The sequence below is a fragment of the Erinaceus europaeus genome, chromosome 23 (assembly GCF_950295315.1).
Source record: "Erinaceus europaeus chromosome 23, mEriEur2.1, whole genome shotgun sequence".
Taxonomy (NCBI): domain Eukaryota; kingdom Metazoa; phylum Chordata; class Mammalia; order Eulipotyphla; family Erinaceidae; genus Erinaceus; species Erinaceus europaeus.
In genome coordinates this window covers 3322352-3335452 of record NC_080184.1, presented here as the reverse complement: position 1 = coordinate 3335452, position 13101 = coordinate 3322352, and the positions used below count along the sequence as shown (strand labels likewise).

Genomic DNA, 13101 nt, shown 5'->3' with positions numbered 1-13101 from the left:
TGGCACAAAGCTCAAGGACCGGCATAAGGACCCCGGCTTGAAGCCCCCAGTTCCCCTCCTGCAAGAGAGTCGCTTCACAGGCAGTGAAGCAGGTCTGCAGGTGTCTGTCTTTCTGTCCCCCTCTCTGTCTTCCCCTCCTCTCTCCATTTCTCTCTGTCCTAGCCAACAAGGACATCAATAACAACAACAACAATAATAATCACAACAATAAAACAACAAGGGCAACACAAGGGAAATAAATAAATAAATAAATAAATGTTTTAAAAAATCTTTCAAAAAAGATAAATTAAATTATTTTAAAGAGAGTCTGGCAATAGCACAGCAGGTTAAGCCACATGGCGCGAAGCACAAGGACAGGCGTAAGGAACCCGGTTCGAGACCCTGGCTCCCCACCTGCAGGGGAGTCGCTTCACAGGCAGTGAAGCAGGTCTGCAGGTGTCTGTCTTTCTCTCCCCCTCTCTGTCTTCCCCTGCTCTCTCCATTTCTCTCTGTCCTATCTAACAACAACGACATCAATAACAACAATAATAATAATAACTACAAAAATAAAAACAACATGGGCAACAAAAGGGGAAATATATATATATATGTAAAGTTTTAAAAATAAAGAGAAAATACCCTCCCATTCAATATGTCCACTACCCCACCCTGCCCCCCCCCCATTTCAAAAAAGACCACCCCTTCTCAAGAGCACTCCTCAGCTCTGGCTGAGGGTGGTGCTGGGCATTGAACTTGGGGACTCAGAACATCGGGGACTTAGTTTTTTTTTTTTTTTTTTTTTTTTGCAGAACTTTTATGATGTCTCCCTAACCTTGAAAAAGATTCGTAATTTTAAGGATGGGAGGTGGAGAGGCAAATTTTCTCCCTGAGTTTGGAGAGACTTGTGATTCCAGAATATTCCATGTCCACACCCCCTCACTTTCCGGGGGGCTACAGTAGTCAGATGCTTGGCTCTCTTTCCTCCTCAGCGTGCTGTGCTCTACAACTTTTGCAAACAAGACAGAATGAGGAAACCCCCTGTGTTAAGACTTCCATCTTCTAGAAATATTTATTATAATTTTACCAGAGCCCTGTCCAGCATTGGCTGATGGTGGTGCTGGGGATTGAGCCTAGGATCTCAGAGCCTCAGGCAGGAGAGTCTCTTCTGCAAAACCATGATGCTCTCTCCCATGACTTATTTATTTATTTTCCCACCAGGACTTGGCTGGGGATTTTTTTTTCTTCCAGGGTTATTTCTGGGGCTCAGTGCCTGCACCATGAATCCACGGCGCCTGAAGGCCATTTTTTTCCCCTTTTGTTGCCCTTGTTGTTGTAGCCTTGCTGTGGTTATTATTATTGTTGTCGTTCATTGTTGGATTGGACAGACAGAAATGGAGAGAGGAGGGGAAGACAGAGAGGGGGAGAGAAAGATAGACACCTGCAGACCTGCTGCACCTTCTGTGAAGCGACTCCCCTGCAGGTGGGGAGCAGGCGGCTTGAACCGGGATTCCTATTCTGGTCCCTGCACTTTATGCCACGTGTGCTTAACCCAATGCGCTATCACCGGACCCCCTTGGCTGGGGATTTGTGTCAGTGCAATTCCACCACTCAAGAAAAACTTCCTTCCTCCCCAGATAGAAGGTTAGAACTAGAGGAGAAAGAGAAACTAAAGTAGAGACCCCACAGCCCTGCCCACCGTCCATGGGGGCTCCCTGGGTGCTGTCCGTGGTGCTGAGAGAGGAGAGACCCCACGGCCCTGCCCACTCTCCATGGGGCTCCCTGGGTGCTGTCCATGGTGCTGAGAGAGGAGAGACCCCACAGCCCTGCCCACCTTCCATGGGGCTCCCTGGGTGCTGTGCATGGTGCTGAGAGAGGAGAGACCCCACAGCCCTGCCCACCCTCCATGGGGCTCCCTGGGTGCTGTCCATGGTGCTGAGAGAGGAGAGACCCCACAGCCCGGCCCACCCTCCATGGGCTCCCTGGGTGCTGTGCCTGGTGCTGAGAGAGGAGAGACCCCACAGCCCTGCCCACTCTCCATGGGGCTCCCTGGGTGCTGTGCCTGGTGCTGAGAGAGGAGAGACCCCACAGCCCTGCCCACCCTCCATGGGCTCCCTGGGTGCTGTCCATGGTGCTGAGAGAGGAGAGACCCCACAGCCCTGCCCACTCTCCATGGGGCTCCCTGGGTGCTGTCCATGGTGCTGAGAGAGGAGAGACCCCACAGCCCGGCCCACCCTCCATGGGGCTTCCTGGGTGCTGACCATGGTGCTGAGTGAGGAAAGACCCCACAGCCCTGCCCACCCTCATGGAGCTGTCCATGGTGCTGCCCCAGTGTCCCCATATGGTGACAGGCATTCAATGCGGGGTCTTACATGTGGTAAGGTACACACTTTATGGATGAGTCATCGCTCTTAAATTTTTTTATTATCTTTATTTATTTATTGAATAGAGACAGTCAGAAAATTGAGAGGAAGGGGGAGATAGAGAGGGAGAGAGACAGAGAGACACTCGCAGCCCTGCTTCATCACTCACAAAGCTTTCCCCCTGCAGGTGGGGAGCCCAGGGCTCGAACCCGGGTCCTTGTGCACTGTAACATGTGCACTCAATCAGGTGCACCACCACCTTGCTTAAAAAAAAAAATCCATTTTTTGTAGTCCAACAGGAAGAAGTTAGGTGGTTATATTCAAACACGCCTTGGGAAGAAGACTGTCTGCCCTCCCCATACCCTCAGTTCCCTACATAAGTAAGATTCCTATGTTTTCTTCTCAAAAAAGGTCATTCTCAAAGACACCTTATAACCTGGAAGAAAGAAAACGAATGGGGGTCGTGAGTGGCGCACCTGGTTGAGCGCACACATTCCAGCGCACACGGACCTGGGTTCAAGCCCCCTGGTCCTCACCTGCAGGGGGAAAGCTTCCCGAATGGTGAAGCAGGGCTGCAGGTGTCTCTGTTTCTCTCTCCCTCTCTATCTCCCCTTTCTCTCTGTCTCTCTCCTAATACAGATATCAATTATTCTGGCTATTCCATGACAATCCCTACACATCTCCCCTCCCACAGCCCAGCCTCCCTCACACACACCCCTCCCTCCTGCTCTCTCTGACCCTGCACCCCTCTGTGACTTTGTGAGCAAGACTCTGGCTACCTGGGCCCCAGGGAGCAACCTTCAGCCCCATTTCAGTCACCTGCTCTATTGGGGAACCTCGCTTTTTTTTCCCCCTCCACTTGCACACACAATCCTGTATTATTAGACATTTCCTGATTAGGAGGGGCAGGTGTAATCATGAAACAAAGTGAAATGAGAGACTGCTATGAACTGGGGCTAGGGGGGAAACTATGAAAAGAGATGGGGGTGGGGAGCCAGGGGCAGTGGCCCAGTGGGTAGAGCATATACTGCCATGAGTGAGGACGTGGGTTTGAGAAGGTGGTGCCTTCGTGGGTGGGTGGGGGGTTTCAAGAGTGGTGGAATAGTGCTGCAGGTCTCTCTCTTTCTCTATCTCTCTCATTCTCATCATCTATATAGAGGAAAGGTGGGTGGTATCAAAGCCAGGAACAGAGCAGTCATGCAGGTACTGAGTCCCAGTGAGAAGCTAAAAAGAAGTGATAAGCCGGGGGGGTCCAGGGTAGCACAGCAGGTTGGGCATATATGGTGCACAAGGACTGGCATAAGGATCCCGGCTCCAGCCCCCAGCTCCCCACTGGCAGGGGAGTCGCTTCACAGGTGGTGAAGCAGGTCTGCAGGTGTCTATCTTTCTCTCCCCCTCTCTGTCTTCCCCTCCTCTCTTCATTTCTCTCTGTCCAATCCAACAATGAATGACAACAATAACAACCATAGCAAGGCTACAACAACAAGGGAAACAAAAGGGGGGGATGGCCTCCAGAAGCAGTGGATTTATGGTACAGGCACTGAGCCCCAGCAATAACCCTGGAGGCAAAAAGAAGAAGAAGAAGAAGAAGAAGAAGAAGGAGAAGAAGAAGAAGGAGGAGGAGGAGGAGGAGGAGGAGGAGAAGGAGAAGGAGAAGGAGAAGGAGAAGAAGGGATAAGCCGAAAGGAGGAGGATAGAAAAGAAAAGAGAGGGGCTGGGTGGCGGCGCACCTAGTTGAGTGCACACGTTACAATACGCAAGGATGCAGGTTCGAGCCCCCGGTCCCCACCTGCAGGAGGAAAGCTTCACAAGTGGTGAAGCAGGGCTGTAGGTGTCTCTCTGTCTCTCATTCTCTCTATCCCTCCCTTCTCTCTTGATTTCTGACCGTCTGTATCCAATAAATAAAGATAACAAAATTATTTTAAAAAGGAGAGGGGGGTTCTTTTTATATTATCTTTTATTTTATTTTTATTTTGTCATTTTTTCTTACCGGCACACTGCTCAGCTCTGGCTTATAGTGATGCAGGGGTTTGAACCGCCGGTCCCCACCTGCAGGAGGGAAAGCTTTAAGAGTGGTGAAGCAGGTGTCTCTCTGTCTCTCTCCCTCTCTATCTCCCCTTCCCTCTCCATTTCTGACTGCCTCTAGCCATTAAATAAAGATAAAAGGAAATAGTCATATATATATTTCATTTATAAAATGGAAATCTTGACAAGACTATAGGATAAGAGGGGTATATTTCCATACAATTCCACCACCAGAACTCCGTATCCCATCCCCTCCCCTAATAGCTTCCCTATTTTTTGCTTCCAGGGTTATTGCTGGGGCTCAGGGCCTGCACTATGAACCCACTGCTCCTGGAGGCCATTTTCCCCCTTTTGTTGCCATTCCTTGTTGTTTATTGGTGTTGTTGTTACTATTATTATTGTCATTGTTGGATAGGACAGAGAGAAATGGAGAGAAGAGGGGAAGACAGAGAGGGGGAGAGACACACAGACACCTGCAGACCTGCTTCACCGCCTGTGAAGGGACCCCCCCTGCAGGTGGGGAGCCGGGGGCTGGAACTGGCCCTTGTGCTTTGCGCCATGTGCGCTTAACCCGCTGCGCTACTGCCCGCCCCCCTAATTGTTTATTTTTATGAGAGAGAGACAGAGACGGAGAGAGAGAAAGACTGTCCTGCTTTTAATTTCAGGACTTTGGATCCCCTATGCCCTGGCTCCCTCCAGATGGGGGAGGAGCAAGATAAGGTCATAGAAGGGGGAGGAGCAGGGGGAGGCGGGAGGGGAGCAGGGGGAGGCAGGGTGGGGCTCCAGCTACAAATGGCCAAGCCAGCTGGCCCCAGTGCTCACACACAGCTGGCACACCTCCGGTGAGTCTTCCCCCCTGGTGCCCCTGAATCGTCCACCCCTGCCCCTGGAGAGTCCCCCAAAAATCCTGGTCAAGCCTCTCTCTGCTCTTCCCAGTCAGTCCTCCCCCGATCGTCTTGGGGAGTCCTCCCTCCCGTCCTGGTCAGTCCTCAGTCCTCCCACCTGGCCCCAGTCAGCCCTTCTGGCCGAACCCGGGGACTCCTCCCCCCTGCTCCTGGGGAGTCCTCCCCTCGGGGCCTGGTGAATCATCTCCCTGTTCCCAGGCTGTAGTCCTTGATGGTCCCAGAGAGCACTCCCCTTTCTTCGGGTCAGTCCTCCCCCTTGATCTCAGCCGGTCCTTCCCCTGCTCCTGGGGAGTCCTTCCTCCTGGGCCCAGTCAGTCCTCTCCCCTGCTCCTGGGGTCCCCTCTCCCCTGCTCCTGGGGTCCCCTCTCCCCTGCTCCTGGGGTCCCCTCTCCCCTGCTCCTGGGGTCCCCTCTCCCCTGCTCCTGGGGTCTCCTCTCTCCTGCCCCTGGGGTCCCCTCTCCCCTGCTCCTGGGGAGTCCTCCTCCCTCCTCCCTGCTCCTGGGGACTCCTCTCCCCTGCTCCTGGGGTCCCCTCTCCCCTGCTCCTGGGGAGTCCTCTCCCCTGCTCCTGGGGAGTCCTCTCTCCTGCCCCTGGGGAGTCCTCCTCCCTCCTCCCTGCTCCTGGGGACTCCTCTCCCCTGCTCCCTCCTGCACTCCCTGGGGCCCCGCCAGCTGCCTCTCTTGCAAAGGACCCTGGCTGGAGATAGGGGTCCACTAAGGGGGGATTCTCACTAACCCCCCAAACTCCTCCCCAGGGCAGCTGGTCCTGCACAATGAAACCTTGTCTACTCTGCTGCCTGGGGTTCTGCATCCTCGGCGCCTGGGCCCCCACCGTTGGTGCTCAAGGTACTCATGGCCCCCACCCCGGGATCCCTGAGCTCCCTGGGAGGGGGGGATGCACAGAGGGTCCCCAACACCCTCCTTCTAGACCCCTCCCTCAGCTGGGTTCCCCTGCTCAACCCATGACCTCAAACCTCCCAGGATTCTAGGTAATCCAGCACTTTGATGTGGATAAGAAGGGAACTTCCCCCAGTGCTGTGGTCTTCCCAAATGGCGCTGGGATCCCAACGCTGGCAGGACTGGCCCATTGTGGTCTCGAGGTTCCACTCACCGGGACATGAGTCTTCAGGGTCCCTGAGGGAGTTTGGAAGCTGAAACCAGGGGTTCCCCCCACCCTGTACCCCCAGATCTCACCCTGGCTCCCTAGGAGGGGGCGTGGCTTCCTAAGCCTCAGTTTCCCCAGTTGCAAAGTGGGGAATGATGTCAACATCTTCAGGCCCCCTGGATGAGGGGGGAGGGAAGCTGGCCACAGAGCTCCCTTGTCCTTTTGTGACCTGGGTATGACCCGGCCCACAACGCACTGGAGAAACTTTCAAGGTCCGCAGTCTCCGTCTGTCTGTCTCTGCCTCTCTGTCTCTCTGTCTCTGTCAGCTCTGCCTTCACCCCCCACACACACACACACACCTCCACCTTTGCCCAGTGACAAGAAACTTGCCCCCAGAGTCTCCCTATATGAGGCCCAGCCCAGGGCCCTTTGATCCTGGGGGAAGAATGACACCCCCCTCCACCACCACCCTCCTGAACTCGAACCTAGGCACTGCCCTCCTGTCACCAAAACCCAGGGTCACAGGAATTCACTGTTCCTCGTTCTCTGGGGCGAAGGTCCTGGGAGAGGGAGATAGTCATCTTCCTCCCTGCTGCCAGAGCCCAAAGTTCTTCCAACCAGGGAGCTTGCTCTGGTGCCCTGGAACGTCCATGGGGCACCTGGGCTCAAACCCCTAGCAGAGGGTAAGTCATCAGCCTGGGTTTTATTTTGATTTTTATTTTCCCAGAGATGCTTTTGGTCTCCAACTTCACACTCATCCCACTGCCATGAACTCCTTTTTTAAAAAATCAAAACTTAGGGAGCCGGGCGGTCACTGGGCTGTCCTCATGCCAACTCACAGAGGTGAGTCCCAATAGAATCGTGGTCTTTGCTGGGAGCAGGGAGTCCTGGAGTCTGGGGACCTGTAAGGTGGCAGGTGCACCCCTTAGAGACTTGAAGCCCTGGCCACAGGTGCTATTTATTTATTTATTTTTATAAAAAGGAAACATTGACTAAACCATAGGATAAGAGGGGTACAACTCCACACAGTTCCCACCACCAGAACTCCACATCCCATCCCCTCCCCTGATAGCTTTCCTATTCTTTATCCCTCTGGGAGTATGGACCCAGGGTCATTGTGGGATGCAGAAGGTGGAAGGTCTGGCTTCTGGAATTGCTTCCTTGTTGATCATGGGTGTTGACAGGTCGATCCATACTCCCAGCCTGTCTCTCTCTTTCCCTAGTGGGGTGGGATTCTGGGGAAGCAGAGCTCCAGGATACATTGGTGGGGTTGTCTGTCCAGGGAAGTCTGGTCGCATCCTGTTAGCATCTGAAACCTGGTGGCTGAAAAGAGAGTTAACATACAAAGCCAAACACATTGTTGACCAGTCATGGACCTAAAGACTGGAATAGTGCAGATGAAGAGTTGGGGGGGTCCTCCATTTTGTAGATAGCTAGTAGGAATATTTTTGGAATATATTTTGGAATATATTCCAAAGGGCCTGTGGCTATACTAGTTTTTTTTTTTTTCCCCTGAGCCTGAAATCTGATATGCAGGTGGACCCAAGTTATTGTCTGGGGAGATGATGTCATGGCTGGAAAAAGGACCAGAAAGCTGGATCAGGGAAGAGAGCAGCTCCCAGATATGGGAAAGGAGTATAAATATTGTTGACTGTAAACCCCATTGATTTGATGTCATCTGGGGCCCATATTCAGCTTAGGAGCCTATGTGACCTCTGCATCCCTGTAGATCTGAGCTCACATTCTGTGGTCATGAGTAGGAATGTTCCAAGCTGCCTCAATATCAGGACCCATCTTCCTCAGGTGGAGCATAGAATATGTTGTCCAACCTCCATTCAGAGCATGGAACATTCTTTACTGTTGTTGATCACAGGCGCCTTTGAGGACTGCTGCCTGGCCCACCACCACCCCATCCCCAAGTCGGCCATACGCCAGAGAGCCACCAAATTCCACTACCAATCTGTGAGTGGTAGCTGTAACCTGAAGGCGGTCATGTAAGTTGGGGGGATGACCCCCTGCCCCCCGAGTGCTGACAGGTGGGGCAGGGGCCCTGGAGTGGGTGCAGAGTGGGAAGAAATCTCAGCCACCTCCTTCCCCTTCCTTCCCCCCAGATTCTTCTTGCCCAGGAGGGTAATATGTGGGGACCCTCGAGACCCACAGGTGCAAGGCCTTGTCAAGCTTCTGAAGCAGAAGTTGAGCAAGAAAATGCCGCCTGGGGGTTCCAGAAGAGCCAGACCAGGTGGGTGAGGGTCTCGCCCAGCCTCTAAAGCTTTGTCTTTTTTTAGTAGTATTTTTATTTATGTGTTCCCTTTTGTTGCTCTTGTTGTTTTAGTGTTGTAGTTATTGTTATTGATGTCATTGTTGTTAGGTAGGACAGAGAGAAATGGAGAGAGGAGGGGAAGACAGAGAGGGGGAGAGAAAGACAGACACCTGCAGACCTGCTTCACCGCCTGTGAAGTGACCCCCTTGCAGGTGGGGAGCCGGGGGCTCGAACCAGGATTCTTACACTGGTCCTTGCGCTTCACGCCACATGCGTTTAACCCGCTGTGCTATGGTCCGATTCCTCCTCTAAAGCTTTTTGATGAACGAAGAAGACACGGCTAGATCCAAGGGTTCAGATCACAGGGTCTCTTCTTAGATCTTAGAAACTGGGCATGGTGGGCTTCAGGCACAGCTGGATCCAGGAGCCCAGGTGACAGCGGGAGGCTGGTGAGGTAACTTGTTGGGGTCGTGCGCTGCTCTGTCATGTGTGTGAACCAAGTTTGAGCCCGGTCCCCGCCGCATTGGAGAAGGGATGTTTTAGTGTTGGAGTTTCTGTCACTTTTTCTCTCTATGTCTCTGTCTTCATCATTTAAAAAATGTCACTGGGAGTCGGGCACACATGGTTGAGTGCACATATTACAGTGCGCAAGGACCCGGGTTCAAGCCCCCATGGTTCCCACCTGCAGGGGGAAGCTTCACAAGTGGTGAATCAGGGCTGCAGGTATCTCTCTGTCTCTCTCTCTCCCCCCTTTCCTCTCAATTTCTCTCTGTCTCTATTCAATTAATAAATAAAGATAATTTTTATTGTTGTAGTTATTGATTTCGTCGTTGGATAGAGAGAAATGGAGAGAGGAGGGGAAGACAGAGAGGGGGAGAGAAAGACAGACACCTGCAGACCTGCTTCACCGCCTGGGAAGCGACTCCCCTGCAGGTGGGGAGCCGGGGGCTCGAACCCGGATCCTTAAGCTGGTCCTTGAACTTTGTGCCACCTGCGCTTAACCCGCTGTGCTACTGCCCGACTCCCTATTTATTTATTTTAAATGGATAAATGTTTTTTTTTTTAAATATTTTGTTTATTTATTAATGAGAAAGATAGGAGGAGAGAGAGAAAGAACCAGACATCATTCTGGTCCAGCTGCTGCTGGGGATTGAACTCAGGACCTCATACTTGAGAGTCCAGTGCTTTATCCAGTATACAACCTCCCAGACTACTATTATCTTTATTTATCTATTGGGCAGAGACAGCCAGAAATCGACAGGGAGGTGGGTGATAGAGAGGGACAGAGACAGAGAGACACCTGCAGCCCTGCTTCACCCCTTGCAAAGCTTTTCCCTCTGCAGGTGGGGACTGGGGACTTGAACCTGGGTCCTTGTACACTGTAATATGTGCGCTCAACCAGGTGCACCACCACCCGGCCCCTCTTTTTTTTTTTTTACCATTTGTATTAATTAATTAATTTATTTATTTATTCCCCAGAACCCTGCTCAGCTCTGGCTGATGGTGGTGCGGGGAATTGAACCTGGGACTTTGGAGCCTCAGGCAGGATAATCTCTTTGCAGAACCATGATGCTGTGTACCCCAGCTCCCCCCCTTTTTAACTCTCTGTCTCTTGCACAGTGTCTCACTTGGGGGCTGTGAGGTTACACTCTGGAGGCCTCCCTCAGTTTAGAGACCTGACCAGGAGCAGCACCCCCAGAAACGCCTCCCACCCAGCCATGCCCAGCTCAGGTAAGGTGGGGGCACCTCTCCACATCCAGAGACAAAGTCTCTCGCCCTTCTGTCCTCATGGGGGACCAAGGAGCAGGTCGTGTGGTCAAGCCCCCAGCATCCCCACAAGGAGGCGTTGGAGACGGTCACCCAAGTAATGGAATGAATGAGCGAGTGAGTGAATGAATGAATAAATGAGTGAGTGAATGAATGAATGAGTGACTGAGTGATTCAGTGAATGAATGAATGAGCAAGTGAATGAATGAGTGAATGCATGATTGAGTGAATGAATTGGTTAGTGAATGAATGAATGAGTGAAGAAGTGAGTAATGAATGAGTGAGTGAGTGAATGAAAGAATGAATGAGAGTGAGTGAGAACGAGTGAGTGAGTAATGAGTGAATGAGAGTGAGTGAGAAATGAGTGAGTGAGTGAGTGAGAAATGAGTGAGTGAGTGAGTGAGAGAATGAATGAGTGAATTAATGAGTGAATGAGAGAGTGAGTGAGAAATGAGTGAGTGAGAGAATGAATGAGTGAATTAATGAATGAATGAGTGAGTGAGTAATGAATGAATAAATGAGTGAGTGAATGAATGAGTGAATGAGAGTGAGTGAGTATGAATGAGTGAGAGAATGAGTGACTGAATGAGAGTGAGCATAAATGAGTGAGTGAATGAATGAGTGAGAGAATGAGTGAATGAGTATGAATGAATGAGTGAGAGAATGAGTGACTGAATGAGAGTGAGTATGAATGAGTGAGTGAATGAATGAGTGAGTGAATGAATGAGTGAGAGAATGAATGAATGAGTGAATGAATAAATGAGTGAGTGAATGAATGAGTGATTGAGAGAGTATGAGTGATTGAATGAATGAATGAGTGAATGAATGAATGAGTGAGTGAATGAATAAGTGAGTGAGTGAATGAATGAGTGAGTGAATGAGTGAATGAATGAGTGAATGAATGAATGAGTGAATGAATGAATGAGTAAATGAATGAATGAGTGAGTGAATGAGTGAATGAATGAATGAGTGAGAGAATGAATGAGTGAGTGAGAGAATGAATGAATGAGTGAGTGAGAGAATGAATGAGTGAATGAATGAGTGAGAGAATAAATGGGTGAATGAGAGAGTACGAGCAAGTGAGAGTATGAGTGAGTGAATGAATGAGTGAGTGAATAAGAGTGAATGAGTAAAGAGCGAGTGAGTAATGAATGAGTGAGTGAATGAATGGGTGAATGAGTGAATGAATGAATGAGTGAATAAGAGAGTGAATGAAGGGAGTCGGGCTGTAGCACAGCGGGTTAAGCGCAGGTGGCGCAAAGCACAAGGAGGATCCCGGTTCTCACCCCGGCTCCCCACCTGCAGGGGAGTCGCTTCCCAGGCGGTGAAGCAGGTCTGCAGGTGTCTGTCTTTCTCTCCCCCTCTCTGTCTTCCCCTCCTCTCTCCATTTCTCTTTGTCCTATCCAACAACGACGACAACAATAATAACTACAACAAGAAAACAACAAGGGCAACAAAAGGGAATAAATAAATAAAATCAATATTTAAAATAAAAGAGAGTGAATGAGTAAAGAGTGAGTGAGTAATGAATGAGTGAGTGAATGAATGGGTGAATGAGTGAATGAATGAGTGAGCGAGTCAGTGACCCGGCGGCGCCTCTCTGGCCTCTCTGCAGAAAAGTGAAGTCGGACAGCGGTTGGAGGACGCTGGGGTCCCTGCCCCCTTCTCCTCCCTCCATCCTGGGGCAACAGGTCACCGCCGCCGCCGCCACCGAGAGGCCAAGAGACCCCAGGAGCCTGTTCGCGTGCGACCCTGGGCGCGGCCGGCAGGTGGCGCTGGGGACCAAGCCTTGACCTCGAGCCTGAGATCCCGCGTTCGATCCCAGAGGAAAGCTCTGCCTCTGTCTCTGTCTGTCTCTCTTTCTGTCCCTCCCTCTCCCTCTCTCTCTTTTCCCCCTCTCTCCCTCTATTTCCCTCTCTCCTGCCTCACCCCCTCTCGCCCTCTCTCTCTCTCCCTTCCTCTCTTTTCCCTCTCCCCTTTCTCTTTCCCTTTCTCCCTTTCTTTCCCTCCTCTCTCCCTTTTTCTATTCCTCTCTTCTCTCTCCCTCTATCTCTCTCCCCCTCTTCTCACTCTATCTCTCTCCCTCTTTTTCTCTCCCTTTCTTTCTTCTCTCCCTCTCCCTCTCCCTCTTTCTCTCTCCTTCCCCTCTCCCTCTCTCCCTTTCTCTTCCACTCTTTCTCCCTCTCCCACCCTCCCCTTCCCTCTCTTTCTCCCTCTCATCTGCCATAACTTAATAAAACTTTAAACATTCTCTTATGGCGCACCTGGTTGAGCGCAAATGTTACAGTGCACAAGGACCCGGGTTCGAGCCCGCGGTCCCCACCTGCAGGGGGAAGGCTTCACAAGTGGTGACGCAGGGCTGCAGGTGTCTCTCTGTCACTCCCCCTCACTATTTCCCCCTCCCTCTCAATTTCTGGCTGTCTCTATCCAATAAATAAAGATAATAAGAAAATTTTTAAAATTCTCTTCCAGCCTGTTCAAAGTTTATGATGACTTGGAGATAAACTCTTGGGGGTAGGCTGTTTTCCTGCTCACACCCGTAGGGTGGGAAGCTCTCAGAGTCGCCTCACCCCAAGATCTGAGCTGTCAGCACCCCAGAGACGCTCTAGGGACGGGGGTGAGGAGGGGACTGGATCCTGCCCCCCCCAAGCAGGTCTGTGACCCTGTGACCATTCACGTGGGTTATTATTACTATTATTTA

At 51.4% G+C, this 13101-nt stretch overlaps 1 protein-coding gene across 1 annotated transcript; it reads left to right on the top strand.

Annotated features, from left to right (window-relative positions):
• The first annotated feature begins 6028 nt into the window (after positions 1–6028).
• Positions 6029–12069, top strand: CCL25 (C-C motif chemokine ligand 25). Its single transcript, XM_016192435.2, has 5 exons — positions 6029–6114; positions 8247–8367; positions 8485–8612; positions 10254–10364; positions 12016–12069. The coding sequence occupies exons 1-5, from the start codon at positions 6042–6044 to the stop codon at positions 12021–12023; spliced, it is 441 nt and encodes a 146-aa protein (XP_016047921.1). The 5' UTR covers positions 6029–6041; the 3' UTR covers positions 12024–12069.
• The last annotated feature ends 1032 nt before the right edge of the window (positions 12070–13101 follow it).